Genomic DNA, 21,804 nt, shown 5'->3' on the forward strand with positions numbered 1-21,804 from the left:
TTCCAGCTTGTGTTTCTTCCAGTCCAGCGTTTCTCATGATGTACTCTGCATATGAGTTAAATAAGCACGGTGACAATATACAGCCTTGATGTACTCCTTTTCCTATTTGGAACCATTCTGTTATTCCATGTCCAGTTCGAACGGTTGCTTCCTGACCTGCATACAGATTTCTCAAGAGGCAGGTCAGGTGATCTGGTATTCCCATCTCTTGAAGAATTTTCTATTGTGATCCACACAGTCAAAAGCTTTGGCATAGTCAATAAAGCAGAAGTAGATGTTTTTCTGGAACTCTCTTGCTTTTTCCATGATCCAGCGGATGTTGGCAATTTGATCTCTGGTTCCTCTGCCTTGTCTAAAATGAGCTTGAACATCTGGAAGTCCACAGTTCACGTATTGCTGAAGCCAGGCTTGGAGAATTTTGAGCATTACTTTACTAGCATGTGAGATGAGTGCAATTGTGCAGTAGTTTGAGCATTCCTTGGCATTGCCTTTCTTTGGGATTGGAATGAAAACTGACCTTTTCCAGTCCTGTGGCCACTGCTGAGTTTTCCAAATTTGCTGGCATATTGAGTGCAGCACTTTCACAGCATCATCTTTCAGGATTTGAAATAGCTCAACTGGAATTCCATCACCTCCACTAGCTTTGTTCGTAGTGATACTTTATAAGGCCCACTTGACTTCACATTCCAGGATGTCTGGCTCTAGGTCAGTGATCATACCATCGTGATTATCTGGGACGTGAAGATCTTTTTTGTACAGTTCTTCTGTGTATTCTTGCCACCACTTTCTAATATCTTCTGCTTCTGTTAGGTCCATACCATTTCTGTCCTTTATCGAGCCCATCTTTGCATGAAATGTTCCCCTGGTATATCTAATTTTCTTGAAGAGATCTCTAGTCTTTCCCATTCTGTTGTTTTCCTCTATTTCTTTGCAATGATCGCTGAGGAAGGCTTTCTAATCTCTTCTTGCTATTCTTTGGAACTCTGCAATAAGATGCTTAAATCTTTCCTTGTCTCCTTTGCTTTTCGCTTCTCTTCTTTTCACAGCTATTTGTAAGGCCTCCCCAGACAGCCATTTTCTTTTTTGCATTTCTTTTCCATGGGGATGGTCTTGATCCCTGTCTCCTATACAATGTCACGAACCTCCGTCCATAGTTCATCAGGCACTCTGTCAATCAGATCTAGTCCCTTAAATCTATTTCTCACTTCCACTGTATAATCATAAGGAATTTGATTTAGGTCATACCTGAATGGTCTAGTGGTTTTCCCTACTTTCTTCAATTTAAGTCTGAATTTGGCAATAAGGAGTTCATGATCTGAGCCACAGTCAGCTCCTGGTCTTGTTTTTGCTGACTGTAAAGAGCTTCTCCATCTTTGGCTGCAAAGAATATAATCAATCTGATTTCGGTGTTGACCATCAGGTGATGTCCATGTGTGGAGTCTTCTCTTGTGTTGTTGGAAGAGGGTGTTTGCTATGACCAGTGCATTTTCTTGGCAAAACTCTATTAGTCTTTGCCCTGCTTCATTCTGTATTCCAAGGCCAAATTTGCCTGTTATTCCAGCTGTTTCTTGACTTCCTACTTTTGCAGTCCAGTCCCCTATAATGAAAAGGACATCTTTTTTGAGTGTTAATTCTAAAAGGTCTTGTAGGTCTTCATAGAACCGTTCAACTTCAGCTTCTTCAGCGTTACTGGTTGGGGCATAGGCTTGGATTACTGTGATACTGAATGGTTTGCCTTGGAAATGAACAGAGATCATTCTGCCGTTTTTGAGATTGCATCCAAGTACTGCATTTCGAACTCTTTTGTTGACCATGATGGCTACTCCATTTCTTCTGAGGGATTCCTGCCCGCAGTAGTAGATATAATGGTCATCTGAGTTAAATTCATCCATTCCAGTCCATTTTAGTTCGCTGATTCCTAGAATGTCGATGTTCACTCTTGCCATCTCGTTTGACCACTTCCAATTTGCCTTGATTCATGGACCTGACAGTCCAGGTTCCTATGCAATATTGCTCTTTACAGCATCGGACCTTGCTTCTATCACCAGTCACATCCACAGCTGGGTATTGTTTTTGCTTTGGCTCCATCCCTTCATTCTTTCTGGAGTTATTTCTCCACTGATCTCCAGTAGCATATTGGGCTCCTACTGACCTGGGGAGTTGTTCTTTCAGTATCCTATCAATTTGCCTTTTCATACTGTTCATGGGGTTCTCAAGGCAAGAATACTGAAGTGGTTTGCCATTCTCTTCTCCAGTGGACCACATTCTGTCAGATCTCTCCACCATGACCCTCCCGTCTTGGGTTGCCCCATGGGCACGTCTTAGTTTCATTGAGTTAGACAAGACTGTGGTCTTAGCGTGATTAGATTGACTAGTTTTCTGTGAGTATGGTTTCGGTGTGTCTGCCCTCTGATGCCCTCTTGCAACGCCTACCGTCTTACTTGGGTTTCTCTTACGTGGGGCGTGGGGTATCTCTTCAGGGCTGCTCCAGCAAAGCACAGCTGCTGCTCCTTACCTTGGATGAAGGGTATCTCCTCACCACTGCCCTTCCTGACCTTGAACGTGGGATAGCTCCTCTAGGCCCTCCTGCGCTCACGCAGCCACTGCTCCTCAGATGTGGGGTTGGTCCTCCTGGCCTTATAAGTCAATAAGAACGCTAAAAAAAAAAAACAAAGAAAGAAAGAAAGCCATGAGAACACCTAAAAGGCGTGGACTGTAAGAGTTCAACCCTGTAATACTTGTGAAATACTTGACAAGGTAACCACAATACTTACACTGAGAAAGATTCAGAAGCAGATATTTTTCAGAATAAAATAAATATGACTTTACAGATACCATACAGCATGACTTAAATTACAAAAGAGAAGATGTGACACAGACTGTATACTAGTTATTAAAATTTGCTTTTAAAAATCAAAAAGCAAGAGCAGAAGAAGGAAAAACCTCATCAACAAATACCAACTATTTAGCAAGCAAGGGCAACATTTACAAGAGGAGGAGACCTTTTCAAGAAACAAAGCAGTTATGGTTTTATCCGTAACATAAAACAGCCAGTTGCTTGTCACTGGTTATCACAGTGTGTATGTGTGCATGTGTGCACATGCATACGTGTGCAAGTGTGTGCACATGTATACTGAATGGAGGAGGGGAGAACTAGTCAGCAACGCATGTCCCTCTCCTTCCTTCCTTCTGTCCTCCCACTACAACCCTCCTTACTTTCCCTGGGCCGTGGTGGTATTCAACTCCTTTTTTCTTTACAGTTTTTTTTTTCCTGTGTGTCCCTGGGCGTGTAGAAAAAACAAAGTGATTGAGTGAATTCATGTGCCATAAAACTCACCCTTTAAAATAGAGTACAATACATTAGTTTATATGGTATATTTAAAAACTTGTAAAACCATCACCACAGTTTTAGAATATTTTCATCATCCTTTAAAAAAGCCCATACATAACAGCAGTCACTTTCTACATTCCCCCACTTTTTAGCTTGTGGGGAGACAAAAACAAAAAGCTGTGGTTGTGGTTGTTAATTTGATTCAATATCCCTTGGAATGAAATACCACCAGGGCTGAATATTATCTCCCTTTACATATTTCTTTCCCCAAACATGGAAGCTTATAACATAGCATCAATAATCTTTGACTTTTATTCTAAATCATACATTCTAAGTAGTTGAAGGTTGTAGTTATTTAAAACTGTTTTATTAATGTACTTTAGAATTCATATCCAGCTTTTGATGTGTTTCAATCTCTCTGGCAAGTTAACTATCAACTTATTTTATGTTTTTATATCCTGTATTATTACAAAAATATTTAAAATAATATTTACTAAAAGCAAAATGGAAAAGAAGTAAAATTTACTGTATTATGATTTGACTTTTACTGTAAATCATACATTCTAAGTACTTGATTCTAGTTATTTAAAACTTTTATTAATGTACTTTAGAATTAGTTATCATAGCTAACATTTGATGTGCTTCAATCTCTGGCAAGCTAACTGTCAACTTATTTTATATTTTTATATCCTGCATTATTAGAAAAAATGTTTAATAAACTAAATAGAAAATAAGTAAAATTTAACTACTGTATTATGCTTATCAAAACCCAGGTGCTTTTATGTTCTTCATTGCGTTTGCTTTTTTTTTTAAGTATTTATTTATTTATTATTTGGCTTTGTGGGGGTCTTAGGTGCAGCATGTGGCATCTGTTTCCCTGTCCAGAGACTGAACCCAGGACCTCTGCCCTGCCACTGCAGAGTCTTAGCCACAGGGAAGTTCCCAGAGATTTTGTTTGTTTGTTTTGTTTGGGGGGGGGGTGTTTTTGTGTGTGTGTGTTTTTTCTTTTTTGTTTTTAGCAAAATTAGAAAAAAGAAAGGGGAAGGAATTGTGTAAACAAGTGTGGTACTGGGAACGAGTTAGCCTTCTGATTGTACTTCCATAGGACATGCAGTTTATGAAAACCCTTTGCTTGTATTCTATCATATATAGTAAAGAGGAAACGGTAAATTGTAAATAATACAATTATACATCAAGGTAAAGAGAACAGAGTCTGGAAAAGAACCTGACACCATACAAAACTGGATAATGGTCCTGTGAAGATAACAACAGCATTCCTTACTCTCAAAGAACCTTCCTGTCTTTTTGTGTTTGATTTTGTAAATCCTGGGTCAAATAAAAGCTACAATGTTAAATATGAAATAAAAAAGAAAAAAAATGGAAATGACTCACCAGTTACTTCCTGAACTTGCAGCTCTCTAGCTATCCTCAGTCCTAACTAAACATGGTTCCCACTGCCCTGGCTTCCCTTTCCTCTCATCTCATTGTCAAAAATCACTGACAATAGATTTTCTCTTTAGAATGCAGAGTTTTCACTCTAATCTGGCAAAGAGTTTGCTTACCTGATGATATGCATGTTTGGGTGGTAAGAAAAAGTGTTATGTGAACCATGGGAGAACTGGTTTCTAATCCTGGCTTTGCCATAGTCTTACTCTATAGACTAGCTTTATGACACATTCATACTTCTTGGTCTTCAGTTTCTTCTTTGACAAAATGGAGGTGATTAGAATAATTACGTCCCTTTAACCTAATGAATGTAGTTATTTAGAAGAATATATATAACACTATATAAAAACACCTTACGAAACTGAAATACTGTACAAACGCTCAGCTTCAGGATTATATCATTACATTTCTGAAACCACTTGATGGAATTGGCCAGACTCCTCCTACCGAGGGGCTGTATAACTTAAGGAGAAAAGCATAGCAGAAAGTTGGGGCAAGAATTCTTGCTTTGTTTGTATAGTCAGATGAGTGGTTTTCAAGTGAGTGTGGGTGATAACACATCTGGAAATCACAGAAACACAAAATATTGATGCATTTAATTACATCATACAAATCAGGACTATTTAGTCCTAGTTAGTCCTGACTCTTTTGATGAACTATGATTATGTAACATGTATACAATACAAATAAAAGGGCTTACCAGGTGGCTCAGAGGTAAACAATCTGCCTGCCAATGCAAGAGACACAGAAGACATGGGTTTGATCCTTGGGTTGGGAAGATCCCCTGGAGAAGGAAATGGCAACCCACTACAGTATTCTTGCCTGGAGAATCCCATGGACAGAGGAGCCTGGCAAGCTACAGTCCATGGGGTCACAAAAAGTCTGATGTAACAGCACCCAACACTCACTCATACAAATAAAAAGTAAAGGAGATGTACTACTCCTCAGTTTTTTCCTTATTCTAAGCCCAAAATAGGGTTACTTGAGCTCTTTACTCACCATGGTAGTCAGGGTTCTCAGAAAAATAGAACCAAGAGGAGACAGATAGATCAGAAGATATCTTAAAGAATTGATTCATGTGACTGTAGAGGCTGGCAATTCAAAATCTGCAGGGCAGTCTGGCAGGCTAGAGACCCAGGAAAGTGTTGAGTGTACAGCTCCAGACTGAAGGCAGTCTGCTAACAGAATTTCCTCTTCCTTAAGGGATGTGAGTCTTTTTCTTAAGTCCTTCAACTGATTGGATGAGGCCCACCCACCTTGGTTGAATGGTATCACCAACTCAATGGATGTGAGTTTGAGCAAACTCCAGGAGATAATGAAGGACAGGGAAGACTGTCATGCTACAGTCCATGGGATCATAAAGAGTCAGACATGACTTAGTGACTGAACACCACCACCACCTTATGGAGGGTGATCTGCTTTATTCAGTCTGTTGATTTAATCTCATCTTAAAAGGATATTCACAGAAACATCCAGCTGTGTTTGACCAAATATCTAACATCATAGCCTAGCCAAAATGACACAAAATTAACAATCAGACTCACCAACTTACAAATCACAGCAGCAGGTTGCAGTTTCCCCATCCCTCCCTTGTCAATTTTCCAGGGACTTCTTACGACTGAATGTCCAAGGGTGATTCTGTGTGTGCCATAGGAGGGGACAGCATGAAATGTGATAGCAAGTCCAGCACACAGCAGCTCTGAAACACTAAGCAATGAGGCCCAACTGGGACAGCTTCCAGGGACAAGCCAGCCCTGGGACCTCCAGTCAGGCCATTGCCCAAGGCCTAGCAACAAATCGTGCTCCCACAGAGCAGTTCTAATTCCTGCCCATTGGACCCAGCACCTCCCAAGCCACATGCTGAGCCCAAAGGTAGTGTCAGGTTAAATTTGGGTGATGGCACTCTCTTGAAATACTCGGACCCTCTCTTCAACTACAGTTAAGACTGTTCTCCTTTTTTTCTCATTCACTGATTGTTCTGTTTCCTTTATTGTTTATTATGCAAAGGCCAAGTCTAAATCATCTCAGACAGCTCTGCTACTCTGAATCCTGGTTGAAATCTTGGTGAAGGTTGTTTTGTTATTTTGTTGTTGTTGTTGTTGATTCTGTTTTCTCTGTAAGACCTTCTCAAGTAGTTCTCTCAGATCCTTTGTTTCTGATGGCTTTTTGCCTAGTACCTGGGGCATGATTCGTGCTCTATGGTTAAATTAATCAGATTTAGCCTGCAGCAGAAGTTGTTTATCAAGTTAACACAAGGGAATTTTCTGAGAAAAAAACAAACAAAACAGCTAAGGTTTAGAAAGGTTTCAGTGGCACTCAACCCTGATCAATTTCACTGGGCTCGAAACTGTACCAGAACAATATTGTAAAGCAATTATCCTCCAATTAGAGGGAAAAAAAAAAAAAAAAACTGTACCAAGAGCAGCCAAACCTCCTTCCCCATCCCTCCTCTACTGTTGGTAATTGCCTATTGTTATTCTCTAACTCCTTATTACCAAATTCAGACTTAAATTGAAGAAAGTAGGGAAAACCACTAGACTATTCAGGTATGACCTAAATCAAATCCCTTATGATTATACAGTGGAAGTGAGAAACAGATTTAAGGGACTAGATCTGATAGACAGAGTGCCTGATGAGCTATGGACGGAGGTTCGTGACACTGTACAGGAGACAGGGATCAAGACCATCCCCATGGAAAAGAAATGCAAAAAAGAAAATGGCTGTCTGGGGAGGCCTTACAAATAGCTGTGAAAAGAAGAGAAGCAAAAAGCAAAGGAGAAAAGGACAGATATAAGCAAATAGAAAGAAGAGATAAGAAAGCCTTCCTCAGCGATGAATGCAAAGTAATAGAGGAAAACAACAGAATGGGAAAGACTAGGGATCTCTTCAAGAAAATTAGAGATACCAAGGGAATATTTCATGCAAAGATGGGCCTGATAAAGGACAGAAACGGTATGGACTTAACAGAAGCAGAAGATATCAAGAAGAGGTGGCAAGAATACACAGAAGAACTGTACAAAAAAGATCTTCACGTCCCAGATAATCATGATGGTGTGATCACTGACATAGAGCCAGACATCCCGGAATGTGAAGTCAAGTGGGCCTTATAAAGTATCACTACGAACAAAGCTAGTGGAGGTGATGGAATTCCAGTTGAGCTATTTCAAATCCTGAAAGATGATGCTGTGAAAGTGCTGCACTCAATATGCCAGCAAATTTGGAAAACTCAGCAGTGGCCACAGGACTGGAAAAGGTCAGTTTTCATTCCAATCCCAAAGAAAGGCAATGCCAAAGAATGCTCAAACTACCACACAATTGCGCTCATCTCACACGCTAGTAAAGTAATGCTCAAAATTCTCCAAGCCAGGCTTCAGCAATATGTGAACCGTGAACTTCCTGATGTTCAAGCTGGTTTTAGAAAAGGCAAAGGAACCAGAGATCAAACTGCCAACATCCACTGGATCATGGAAAGATCAAGAGAGTTCCAGAAAAACATCTACTTCTGCTTTATTGACTATGCCAAAGCCTCTGACTGTGTGGATCACAACAAACTGTGGAAAATTCTTCAAGAGATGGGAATACCAGACCACCTGACCTGCCTCTTGAGAAATCTGTATGCAGGTCAGGAAGCAACAGTTAGAACTGGACGTGAAACAACAGACTGGTTCCAAATAGGAAAAGAAGTACATCAAGGCTGTATATTGTCACCGTGCTTATTTAACTTATATGCAGAGTACATCATGAGAAACGCTGGACTGGAAGAAACACAAGCTGGAATCAAGATTGCAGGGAGAAATAGCAATAACCTCAGATATGCAGATGACACCACCCTTATGGCAGAAAGTGAAGAGGAACTCAAAAGCCTCTTGATGAAAGTGAAAGTGGAGAGTGAAAAAGTTGGCTTAAAGCTCAACATTCAGAAAACAAAGATCATGGCATCTGGTCCCATCACTTCATGGGAAATAGATGGGGAAACAGTGGAAACAGTGTCAGACTTTATTTTTGGGGGCTCCAAAATCACTGCAGATGGTGACTTCAGCCATGAAATTAAAAGACGCTTACTCCTTGGAAGGAAAGTTATGACCAACCTAGATAGCATATTAAAAAGCAGAGACATTACTTTGCCAACAAAGGTCCGTCTAGTCAAGGATATGGTTTTTCCTGTGGTCATGTATGGATGTGAGAGTTGGACTTTGAAGAAGGCTGAGCACTGAAGAATTGATGCTTTTGAACTGTGGTGTTGGAGAAGACTCTTGAGAGTCCCTTGCACTGCAAGGAGATCCAACCAGTCCATTCTGAAGGAGATCAGCCCTGGGATTTCTTTGGAAGGAATGATGCTAAAGCTGAAACTCCAGTACTTTGGCCACCTCATGCGAAGAGTTGACTCATTGGTAAAGACTCTGATGCTGGGAGGGATTGGGGGCAGGAGGAGAAGGGGACGACAGAGGATGAGATGGCTGGATGGCATCACTGACTCGATGGACGTGAGTCTGGGAGAACTCCGGAGTTGGTGATGGACAGGGAGGCCTGGTGTGCTGCGATTAATGGGGTCGCAAAGAGTCAGACACAACTGAGCAACTGAACTGAACTGATTCTCTAGGTGTTTTGTTGACTGTTTTATCTTGTTACCTTGTCACACACAGATGGACACTCAAGATATACTTGTTAATGGAATGAATAAGATACCTCCTAGAAAAAGAATTTGTTGTAACAAATCAAGCAACAAACAAAATAGAAGAAAAGTATGAGTGAACGTTTGTCTCAGGTGTGAATGGATAAGAACTATGAGCCATGGAGGAAATTATATGGTGGTTGAGGGTAGGGGGGGAGAAGCTGTATACTTGATTACATAAATTGTTAAACTCTACAGATCAAAAAATCATAAGCTACATTTAAAAATAAATATCAAGCTGGGAAAATATTGGCTACATATAACGACATATCAACATGGAAGTAAATAATGGAGAAAAATCTAAAATTCCAGTTCAAAAATGGGAAGAACATAAAAATAGATAATTCACAAAAGAAGAAGTATAAATGACTAATAGTCATAAAACGACAGAAAACATTTTCTAACAACTACTATTAACAACAACAACAACAAAAAACCATCAGTTAGAATACTCATTACTAACTATGGTGCAGTGACTTGGGCACCCTCTTCCATATTTCCTCTTGATCATCAAAGTCAAGTTTTTAAAACTCAAAGCTAGGCATTGAGTCAGTTTCTTTCTCTGCATTTTAGCTGCTTAGACTCTACATTAGGAGCAATACAAAACAAAAGCCCTCACTGCTGCTGAAATGCTGGGAGAGGGGTAGGAACACAAAGAATAGAGAACTATAAGATTAAAGTTATAGTATTATTCTAGAAGTAGATAGGTATCAAATGTATTTTATTAATTTGAAGAGTGTGATCTATATGTAGTCCACCAACACTTAATCTCAGCCATTCATACCTTCAATGAAAGAATGATCAGTGACTATAGAAAGTTATGAAATCAGATATATTACTAAGGCTACTTTTTATTGGGTATCGGTTTCCCAAAGGTCCAGAGAGAATGATGTAATGAAGCACGAAATTTTGTCATGTACTGCCATGTCAGACCAATAACAATTTCTTCTTTCAAAATCCTTTCTCTCTTTCAAAAAACTATGTTTATTCTAAGTAAAATTGAATTGCAATTTTAGCATTGGCACAGTCCTCAAAACAGAAAAATTACAAATTATGTGCCTCTCAGAATCCGTTTTTTGTTTTTTTTTTTGTTGTTTTTTTAGCTAATCACCAACCACAATGTGAATTCCTGCAAGAGTGGGGTGCCATGTCACAAAAGATCAGTCTGGCTTTACAGTCTGTTCTTACTTGGCCTGTGTGGAAGACAGATGTTTTTTGTTGAATAAGGACCATAATCTGCATCTGGAAGGACAATGGGCCATCTTCTCTTCTCCTGTCCACACACAGCTACACCGACAGCAGCAAGAGTTGCTCAGAGATAGAGGCAGAATTTGGCTCAACCAGTGCAAAATACAGCCCAATTTTTAAAAGTAAATGATCCAGCTGACATCTAGTGAAGAACAGACTAGCTAGTGGATTTGGAAGTTTCTTTTAAAATTTCTTGAAATTTTCCTTTGAAATTTCCAGTGCAGTGTATGAAGTAATTTCAGACTCTAATGAACTTCAGAGGCCTCGCTCTGCTGGCTGTAAACAAGAACAAAAATGACTGTCTGTATTGGATCCAGGACTTTCTTAGGCAATAGATAATTCATTGTTATGTTCTATGTCCTCGTTTTCCTTCAGTGATTGATGTATTTCTTCTGTTTTCAGAGGCTTTTCTAATGTTCACCTTTCTTCAAAATGATCCTGAAAGATGAGTCAGAAGTTCCATACCTGCTTTCCATATGGGGAAGCTGGGGCCCAGAAAGGTTAAGCAGATTTCCTACCCAGGCAACAAAGGAACTCTGGGTTCTCAAGTGGTTATGGAAATCTAGTCAGAATGGAAATTAAACTTCTGCTTCCCCGGGTTATCTTTCTTGCTTGTTTAAAATAAAATCCTTTCCATGTTATCAGTTCCTAGGAGATTGTTTCTGACACATGTAAATTTGGAATCCCCTCTAACTGGAACTGATTTTGTCCAGGACATCCCAGTCATTGGTGACATCTTTATAGGCCTCCCCTCCCCATATAAACACAGCCCTCTTCTGGCCAGTCTGGTCATTGTTGATCGATGTCACCAAGAGCACACAGAAGGTGTAGACAGTGAACAGTTGAATTGCTGGCTCTGGAGTATTATCTATGAAACCCATGCATTCAGGGTTTTCTTGCTTAGTAAATCTATCTGAACATATTTACTCTCAGAGTTCTATTATTGATGTTTAGATTTTCAGATGGTTTGATCATCTGAATTGAGAAAGAAAGATTTAACCTTGAGAAAGGAGAAAAAGTACAGAGGGAGTTATTGGTTTTGTGAATTTTAGATTTTCCAAGGGAAAAAGTTGAACAGGGCACAATTCTATTTCGGGGAGCACAAAATTCTTGAGTGATATGATGTACTTCCCTTTTTATAGAACGAAGGAATCTAAGAGATTTTTTTAGTCCAGGTTCCCCATCTTACACATGAAGATGCTGAATTCAAGTAAGTTTTGATGTGTCTTAGAACTATTTCCCTCTCAATGTGTATACATTCACTTCATTTTTTAAAAAGTTGTGTAACATCCTATACGGAGGCATCTTTATTTAGCCATATTTCTTTGAGGACTATCTTGGTTATTTCCAGTTTTTTTTTTCACTATTATAAATAATACTGCAAAGAATAACTTTGTATAGGTATCTTAGTATTTACTTAGTATTTTTCAGAATAGATAACCAGAAATTAAATAAAAATTTTAGTAGAAATAGTCCTCTTAGGAAATTGTACCCATGACAGCACATCCTTGCCAACACTGGATATTTTCAAACTTTTAAGTATTTTTTTTTTTTTCTTATTTTGGTCATGCCACATGGCTTGAAGAATCTCAGTTCCCTGACTAAGGATTTAACTCAGGCCATGGCAGTGAAAATGCCAAATAGTCATCACTGGACCACCAGGTAAACACCACCCCCCCCCATTTAAGTTTTTAAAATAACTGTGGTCAGTTTCATGTGGCTCATTAATCTATCTGAAATGTAATTTTCTGTACTATGTGAGATGGGAACCTAACATTCATTTTGTGAATATTGAAAATGAGAGGAAGAACAGAGCACTAGGTGTGGGAAGTGTAAGAAAAGCAGCTAAGGGCAGCCACCAGGTTATACCACCACTCAGCAAAATAAAAGCCTTCAGCTTACCAGACCTGACCCCTATGGACACCTTGGAATGCTAGTTAAGGATCATGTATTACAGTAGAACAGCTGTATCATATATGCATTTGGGGGCTTACTGTACAGCCTTTAAGCTTTTGAGGGCCCAGATACTAGTGACTTTAGGACATTTTAAAAGGCTTTTTAATGTAATTTTGCCTACCATGTCAACAATAAAATCTAGACTTGGAGCTTCCCTGGTGGTCAAGCTGTTAAGGATTCATCTTCCAATGCAGGAGATATGGGTTCAATCCCTGGTTGGGGAACTAAGATTTCACATGCTGCAGACCAACGAAGCACAGGTGCCACAACTAGAGAGAAGCCCATGTGCTGCCACTAAGACAAAGCAGCCAAAAACCCCCCCACAAAAGTAGACTGTCTCCACCCACCTGATTCCTGCTGCTGCTGCTGCTAAGTCGTGTCCGACTCTGTGCGACCCCATAGGTGGCAGCCCACCAGGCTCCCCAGTCCCTGGGATTCTCAAGGCAAGAATACGGGAGTGGGTTGCCATTTCCTTCTCCAATGCATGAAAGCGAAAAGTGAAAGTGAAGTTGCTCAGTCGTGTCTGACCCTCAGCGACCTCATGGACTGCAGCCTTCCAGGCTCCTCCATCCATGGGATTTTCCAGGCAAGAGTACTGGAGTGGGGTGCCATTGCCTTCTCCAACGCGATTCCTACTCATGATTTAACTAGAGCATGCTGCCTTCTGAGGGTTTCACTGTGTGTCTCACCCACACACAACCTCCAAGGATCTTATGAAAATATTCCCTCCAATAGCATATGTACATATATAATGTTCCTGAAAAGATCTGCAGAATACAACTTTCTTTGCCTCATTATATGTGGAATTTTGAAGTTTTTTGGTGATTTTTTTTTTTTTTTTTGCACCCTTATGTACTGGTATCCAGCTGTCCTAATCCATGATCAACCCACTTTCTCTTTCCATGCTTCAGAATTCTTCAGGCTTCCCTGGTGGCTCAGACAGTAAAGAATCTGCCTGCAATGCAGGAGAGCCGGGTTTGATCCCTAAGTAGGGAAGATCCCTGGAGAAGGACATGGCAAACCCACTCCAGTATTTTTGCCTGGAGAATTCCATGGACAGAGGGAGCCTGGTGGGCTACAGTGCATGGGGTCTCAAAGAGATGGAAATGATTGAAAGACAAACACTTCCAGAGTTCTCAACACAGTTCTCTGGGTAGCCACCAACAATGGATCAGGGTTGACACACAGGTGTAATCAGTTTGCCATCTCTGGTCTAGGTCATCGTTAGTAAAAGTCCCACGGTATTAGTGGAAGATTTTTGTCTTGAATATATGCATTTTATCGTCATGAAGTGCATCAGTGGTCTTGCCCACAGATTTGAGACAAGAGTTATCTAAGGCGGTCTGGCCGGCCACCCGTGGGAAATTAGGATGTGGCTCTTTGGGGAAGAAGACCCTTCCTTTTTCCTTTTACAGCTGAGTCATAGTTCTTCTTGCTTTTTCTGTCAAAGGGCAGGGTCCATGATATGATTTCATATCAAGAGTTCAGAGGTTGCATAAGTGCAGATAGCAGATGCCTTTGGTCCCCCACCTACATTCTCTGCTATGATTAAAGCAGGCGACTTTTGTTGACTCTTCCTAAAGATTTTGCTCTGGCTGCAGACTCACGTGGCTTGGTCATGGGGTAAGTGACAAGTGCTGGGCGATTTATGCCCTCAGGAGCAGCACTTACCAAGCGACAAGTGGGAATTATGCTACAACCCTCTCAGGGGCACTCTGCAGTTTCCAAGAGCTTCCCAGCTGCCCCAGTGGCAGTGGGCTCGTTAAGGCTTCCTCCCTATGAACTGCTCCTCTGTTTCACATCTCCCTTCCTCTACCAAGATCCCCTTCCTAACTGTCTTATATCCCCCTCCCCCAACCAGGATCACCTTCCAGAAACCTTCTTGCACGCTAATCCGTGACTGAGAATCTGCTTCTGGAAGAACCGAAACTAAGACATCACTTTCGTAGTGGGGGAGGACATATCTTTTTGAAAACTGATACTAGCAAACAAAGCATTTTAAGGAGCTTCCTATTAGCAATAATGAATTTTAATTCTTCACTCGTTAAAAAGATGGAAAGATTCTTCTGTTTTTGTAGAGACAAGGGAGCTATAAAGGGAAGTGGTGAATTCCAGGTCACAAAATCCCTGTCATATCTGACATCATCTAGCTGAAGCCATGAGGTTCCGGGCTTGCTAAAATATAAAAGAGCCTGGGACAGTGGACAGGTTGGCTCAAGTGCCAGTAACTGTACCAGAGGCAGCAGTGATAAATAAAATATTATGTTGTGATTTTTGCACTTGAAGAAATGGTAAATATAACCTTGTTTCAAAAAGTATTTCACTTCAGGATTATCAAATGTAGTTTGATGGTGTTGACTGAAAAAAAAAAAAAACCACAGCCTATAAGCTGTGAACTATGTTTTATTGGACAGACTGATTGAGGACATAAGTCTCAGATAGTTCCGAGGGACTGTGCTGAACAAGTGAGGGAGGAGTCAGAGTGCACAGGAGCTTTGGCAAAACAAACAAACAAAAAACAGGTAGTCAAACATCAAACGATTACTGTTATTTTAAAACAGACAACTCAAGTTAATGAATTTAGTGCTTTACTATGTATGAGAAGATAAAATAGAAAATGGCAACCCACTCCAGTATTCTTGCCTGGAAAATTCCATGAACAGAGGAGCATGGTGGGCTACTGTCCATGGGTTCCCAAAGAGTCCGACAAGACTGATGGACTTAGCATGTATGAGAAGATGTAAGAGTCTGGGCTTAGTGAAATTACTCCTATGATATTCCTTTGATCTTGGCTACCTAGGGCCAGTATCTTGCTTTTCTCCATCCTGACTCCCTTCAGGGTACACTGTTGGGGGCAGCTGCAGTGGCTGATGACCGAATAGTTGCAACATCCTGTTGTTGATAAGGCAATATTCTTTGTCTACAGGGCCTCATCTTGGTCATAAATCAAACAACATTGGGTAGGCATTTCATGAGCAATTTTGTCCCAACACACTAGGAAGTCTTTTTCCTAGACCAAATGAAAATTCTGTTGATGGGCCACTCTGTGCTAACAACCCAAAATTCTCTGGATCTTACTAGTTTAGTATAATCCAAGAAATATTTCCCCTTGTTGCCTCCTCTTATAGCTAGACTTGCACTATGACAATTATTCTATGTAGAGTTATATATATGATCAACTGTCTTGAGACATCATTAATTTTATTGGAGGCCTGATTACACATTGTGCAATGTGGGAGGCAACAGTCTTATAAAACAGGATATAAGTAATATAGCTAGCAACATTAATAAAGTCATAGTGCAGCAGAAAGAGGCACATGGCATAAATAGTTTGAAAACAACAAGAGAGAGCACATTAAAACAACGATTTGTATAGTGAGTTATAACCTGGTCACAATAAGCCATTAAGTCCACAGGGCAGGCAGCTGGAGAAGCCCAAGTTCTGGAATGATCAGGTAGAGATAAAAAGATAAATCATCTTTTTTATAAAGGTATACTTCATCAATTTTTTATTGGTCATAATTTGTGTAAGAGGAAAGGTTTTCTAGGAAACAAAAATTAAAAGGCAGTATATTTCAGAAAAAAAGTCATAAAGTTATAAACCATATTTTTCAGTTCATTCAGTCATAAGTAATTAATTCCTGTTGATCTGGATGAAGTCATCAGATTTTCCATTAGAGTTGTATTTATTTTATTATTTGGCTGCATCGGGTCTTAGTTGCAGCGTGCAGGATCTTTCAGTTGCAGCACGGGGAATCTAGTTCCCTGACCAGGGATTGAATCCAGGCCCTCAGCATAGAGAGCACAGTGTCTTAGCCACTGAACCACCAGAGAAATCTCGCCATTCAAGTTTTGTAATTTCTTACCCAGTTCAGTGGTATGATCTAAAAAGTTATCAGAAACATAATTGTCAAAAAGTCCTTTTTATGAATCTTCTTGAAGATTATTTTATAAAAGCATCAGAGTAAAACAATGATTATAAACAATAAGACTTAAAATTGCATGAGTAAAGATTTGATTACAATGCAATTGACAAGGAACTTGGATATTTCTGACCCACAACATTTTAAGGTAATAAGTAGAATTATGCCTGATAACATTATACCAAGACATATCAGACTTTTAGGAATGCCTTCTAAATTTTGTAATATATTAAAGACATCTAACCTAAGAAGTTTATCACAACTTATTTGACAATGTTTTCATGTAATTTAACAAAAATAATCCTAGTTAATTTAATATGTCTCTTGCGATGTTTCAGGGGCCCTTTGGAGTATACCAAAGTTAGTTGGAGGTCAAAAGAACTTTATTTAGAATTTTACTAGAGGAAGTTTGTCAAAGATATCAAAAGGTTTTAAAACACCTGATTAAACAGGATCATAAGTCACTGTAAAACAATATTTATTTATTCAACCAAAGTGACAATAAAAGGTTTTTAAGGGCTTTCCATTGGTGCTTATGGTAAAGAACCCGCCTGCCAATGCAGCAGATGTAAGAGACTCAGGTTTGATCCCTGGGTCAGAAAGATCCCCTGGAGAAGGGCACAGCAACCCACTCTGGTATTCTTGCCCGGAAAATCCCATGGACAGAAGAGCCTGGCAGTATATGGTCCATGGGATCACAGAGAGTTGGACACAAATGAACTGACTTAGCACGCATGCACACACAGCAAATACAGATCATTTAGAAGGCAAATGAATTCACAATTTGTTATTAAAAGTAGCTCAGCATTCCAAGAAACTTTGTGCTCTTAACAGAAGGAAAGAGAACCCTTGTGGGCTTGTGATCAGTGGCTCCCAGAATTTAGGATTTCATGACACTTTCCCCTCACCCACTGTCCAGTAAAAGAGAGACACCAGCAAATGATTGGCAGCTTTTAATTCTGGCAAATGAGCATATTATTTAAAATATAGTACCTTCTATCAATTGTATTTTGTAAAAGCATGAGCATTTTAAAATTTAATTTATTTTTAAAACATTTTATTTATTTATAAAACAATTTTTTATATTAAAAAGACAAAACCTAAGAACAGTGACAATCTTTTCATTGTGGACAAAGAATGTCACTTGCCATATCAACAAATAAGGGTTGTTTCAGTGATCAAGCCATCAGCCATTGCCGCTGGTATGATAACTTGGTATGTTATTTCCATATGATAAAATAAAGGTAAATGAGATAAGAGTTTTCAGGTGACTTCTTTAGGAGTAATTATGTTTTAGATATGTCTATCTAAAATAGTTTCTCCAGATTTTCGGTAACTTGAAACTTTAGAGTGTTGCTAAAATTAAATTAAATGAAGAGAATTCATGGGATAGCCAGGTGATTTCAAATAAAGTAACATACTGGAACGTTAATTGCTAAACAGGTCTACTTTTGTGTTCTTACAAGAGGAAAACTAAAGATGTTTGGGGTTTATTAGACATGTGTCTGGCACCACATTGAGAAAAGAAACTATGCTACCAGACAATGTAAGTTTCTAGAGCTTACTTTGCCAACCAGGAAATGCTGGTATGACAAACAGTTCACAGTTACTTGCTGCTTGTTGGTTTTAACTAGAGAGTTTTTAATGGTTCAAGTTGTAATATGTAATTAAAGCTACTAGAAATAATAAAGGAAACATGTCAGTATACAAGGTAAGTAGGATGTGTGTTTTCAACAAGAGAAGGTATGAGAGATGGAAATACATTTTCTTAAAGGGAAAGAGGGACTTTGTCTTAGAGCTGGTTTTCTAAATGGAACAGAAAAATAAGAGATAAACTAAAATAGACACAGAAAATTGTGGAAGCTTTGTGGAAAGGGAGCCCTGAGAAAATAATTTTGTACACTGTAGCCGGGGATTGGATTAAACTTAAATAGGTAAATAAATTGTGTTATTGAGAGTGGGCCAGCGCAGGACTGGATTTTGGTTCACTTTCCCTCTGTTAAGAGCACAAAGTTTTCTTGGAATGCTGAGCTACTTTTGATAACAAATTGTGAATTCATTTGCCTTCTAAATGATCTGTATTTGCCATGCGTGGATGCATGCTTAGTCGATACAGTCGTGTCCGACTCTGTGATCCCATGGACCGTATACTGCCAGGCTCTTCTGTCCATGGGATTCTCCGGGCAAGAATACCAGAGTAGGTTGCTGTGCCCTTCTCCAGGGGATCTTTCTGACCCAGGATCAAACCTGAGTCTCTTACATCTTCTGCATTGGCAGGCGGGTTCTTTACCACAAGCACCAATGGAAAGCCCTTAAAAATCTTTTATTGTCACTTTGGTTGAATAAATATTGTTTCACCATGACCTATGATTTACACATTTACATATAAAGATTCTAGCAGGGATTTGCCAGCTAGATTCTAGCATGGACAATCAGAGACATTGCTCCTCAAATTCTTAGACAAACTGTCCTTCTTGAAAAGTACTCTTGTTTTCTCTAATGTAGTACTTCAATAGTATGTATCTAATCCAGGTGGCAATATGATGAAAGAATCCTTAGATAAGGGAGTTAGAGGACCAAACCTGTGTGGCCATTCTCGAACTGAGATTTCAGATACAATAGTTTGCTAGGGCGGCTCTAAAAGAGTAGCATGAACTGAGCTTAAAGAACAAAAAGTTATTGTCTCACAGTTCTGGAGGCTAGAAATCCCAAAATCAAAGTGTTGGCAGGGCTGTTGCCTTCTGAAGGCTGTGAGATGAGGATCTGTTCTCTGCCCCTCTCCTTGGCTTGCAGACTTCATGTCCACAGAGCGTTCTCCCTGTATAGGTCAAACTTCTCCTCCTTATAAGGACACCATTCATACTGGATTATACCCACCCCAATTACCTCACTTTAACTTGTATGTCTGTAAAGATTTTATCTGCAAATAAGGTTACTTTCTGAGATCCTGGGTGTTAGGACTTCAATACATGAACTTTGAGGAGACACAATTCAACCCTTAACACTCAGCAACCTCTCTGTCTTCAGTTTCTCATACTCAGAGGAGACTATTGGCCTTAATGCTCCTTAAGCATTCTTTCAATCCCAGCTTTCCAAGATTCGCTCAGCCTTTTTGAAGTGGCCAAGTCTGGTTCCCTTATTCACAGGACTATAAATATAAAAATTTTCCTGACCCAAGCCTGCCAGCCAGTCCTGGAGGGTGGGAAATGAGTAGGGAAATGCTACAAGGGTGGGGTTTTCCTTTAACCTTTTGTTATTTGCAGGAGTTCTGTAATCAGATAAACTTTCAGGGTGTGGTGAACTGGGGGTCCTGACATTCCAAAGGCAAATAAGCAAACTCCAGTGACATTTGTTCTTTTCCAAACCCCGAGGTTTTCTGTGCTCCAACTATAGATGACAAAACTGTTCCAGGAGAGTTGCAGTGTTTTGTTCTCCATGCCAATTCATTAGCAGCAGAACGGCTGCCGGGCTGTAATCCAACCTGGCTGACATCAGTTCCCCAGTAAAAGAAGGACAGAGCTGGAGCTGCGTCTGTGCAGCCAACAGGGATCAGGAGGGCTCGGCTGCACTGACACGTTGGCAAAAAAGAAAAGAAAAAAAAAAGATAGAAAGAAGGAAGGAAAGAAGAAAGAAAGGATAGAAGGGGATAAGAAAGTTGCAAAAGTTTAGAGAACGAAGAGGGCACCTAGGTTCCTCAAGGGACTCAGACAGGAAAGCAGGAGGGAGGGGGACTAGGCATGGCCATAACCCAAATTAAGGTCTGGCCAGCATTGTCTTCAGTATTTAGAAAAATTGGGGTGTGCTTAACCTATAAATAAAAGCCATGGATTTTAGAAACCTAAACTAGGAGCATGTGTGCAAAAAAGAAACCTATATAAGGAAGTTGAGCTGAACTGTAGTTATGGGAGGCCCAGTAACAGCCCACTTCCTTTCTCTGTGCCTTTTTTATTCATCTCTAAATGTGGTGATGGTAATACAATTGCACTCTTCTCAACTTAAAAATACTTTTCTTCTGAATCACCTGACAAGTCTTTTTTTTCTCCCTACATAGCACTTACATCCATTAAGGGATCTTCCAGAGCCCCTGTATCAGTCTAGCAGGTCTCCTTGGAAGCTTCCAGCTCTCCAGAGGCTGAACACAGTCCATGGCTCAGTCACCGACCCCTCACTATTTTCCTTTCTTAATAAAGTGTCAAATTTTTATGTTTGAGCTATGTTTTATTAGGAGCTTCCTGAGCTTTCTTTCCATGGAAATTCTTTGTTCCCACTTCTGGACTTCCCTCCCAGCTTTATGATATTAGAGAGTGAGCTTGCATGCCACTTTATAATGTTTGAAAAGCCTGGATATTGTATGAGTGTGTCCACATCTCACCTTCTGTTTCTGCCACGTGTAACTGGGCAGGGAAGGGGAAAAAATCATCTTTGTGGCTCCACTTCCCAGCTTCTCAGAGGCAGATCATGTGCCTGATGGGATAGGCACGTTCCTGGCTACACAGTAGCTGAACAAAACCAGGACACCAATGAGCTCATCATAAAAGAAAAATCTGGAGTTAGGTGAATCGAGGGTGAATTATAACACATTTCAACAACTTACTGTGGCTCGATTCCATTTTCCAACTCAGTTACCCTCAATGTATGTCTCTCAAAATTCTATATTCTCCTGCTGCTGCTGCTGCTAAGTCACTTCAATCGTGTCCAACTCTGTGCAACCCCACAGACGGCAGCCCACCAGGCTCCCCCGTCCCTGGGATTCTCCAGGCAAGAACACTGGAGTGGGTTGCCATATCCTTCTCCAATGCATGAAAGTGAAAAGTGAAAATGAAGTCGCTTAGTCATATCCGACTCTTAGTGACCCCAAAGACTGCAGCCTACCAGGCTCCTCCATCCATGGGATTTTCCAGGCAAGAGTACTGGAGTGGGGTGCCATTGCCTTCTCCCCTATATTCTGCTATCTCTCCCGATCTATACCCTCAGATACCGACTCTTAAATCCTCCCAATTAAATCGAACTCTTGTATACTAAATTTGACTTTGCTTCTTCAGAAATTATATCTAAATTTAGTTATTCATCCATTCATTCAATAGCAAGGGTTGGGTGTCTCCCATCCATCAAGCATGTTGCTCAGTCATGGTATGCATAGGACAATAGGAAAGGCTACCTGCTTTGGAGGAACCCCTAGTTCCAGGTCTCCTCCAATCCATGTGAGCTCTGGGTTTGGGTTTTGACTT

At 40.1% G+C, this 21,804-nt stretch overlaps 1 protein-coding gene across 1 annotated transcript in view; it reads right to left on the minus strand.

The window, feature by feature from the left end:
* Nucleotides 1–2,519: 2,519 nt before the first annotated feature.
* Nucleotides 2,520–21,804, minus strand: part of LOC129633368 (uncharacterized) — a 68,943-nt gene continuing 49,658 nt past the window's right edge. The window contains exon 4 of the mRNA XM_055555314.1: nucleotides 2,520–2,656. Coding sequence (XP_055411289.1) covers nucleotides 2,577–2,656 — 80 coding nt within the window. The 3' untranslated portion in view covers nucleotides 2,520–2,576. The remainder of the gene's footprint in view (nucleotides 2,657–21,804) is intronic.

This window comes from Bubalus kerabau, chromosome 18 (genome assembly GCF_029407905.1).
Source record: "Bubalus kerabau isolate K-KA32 ecotype Philippines breed swamp buffalo chromosome 18, PCC_UOA_SB_1v2, whole genome shotgun sequence".
NCBI classification, from domain to species: Eukaryota; Metazoa; Chordata; class Mammalia; order Artiodactyla; family Bovidae; genus Bubalus; species Bubalus kerabau.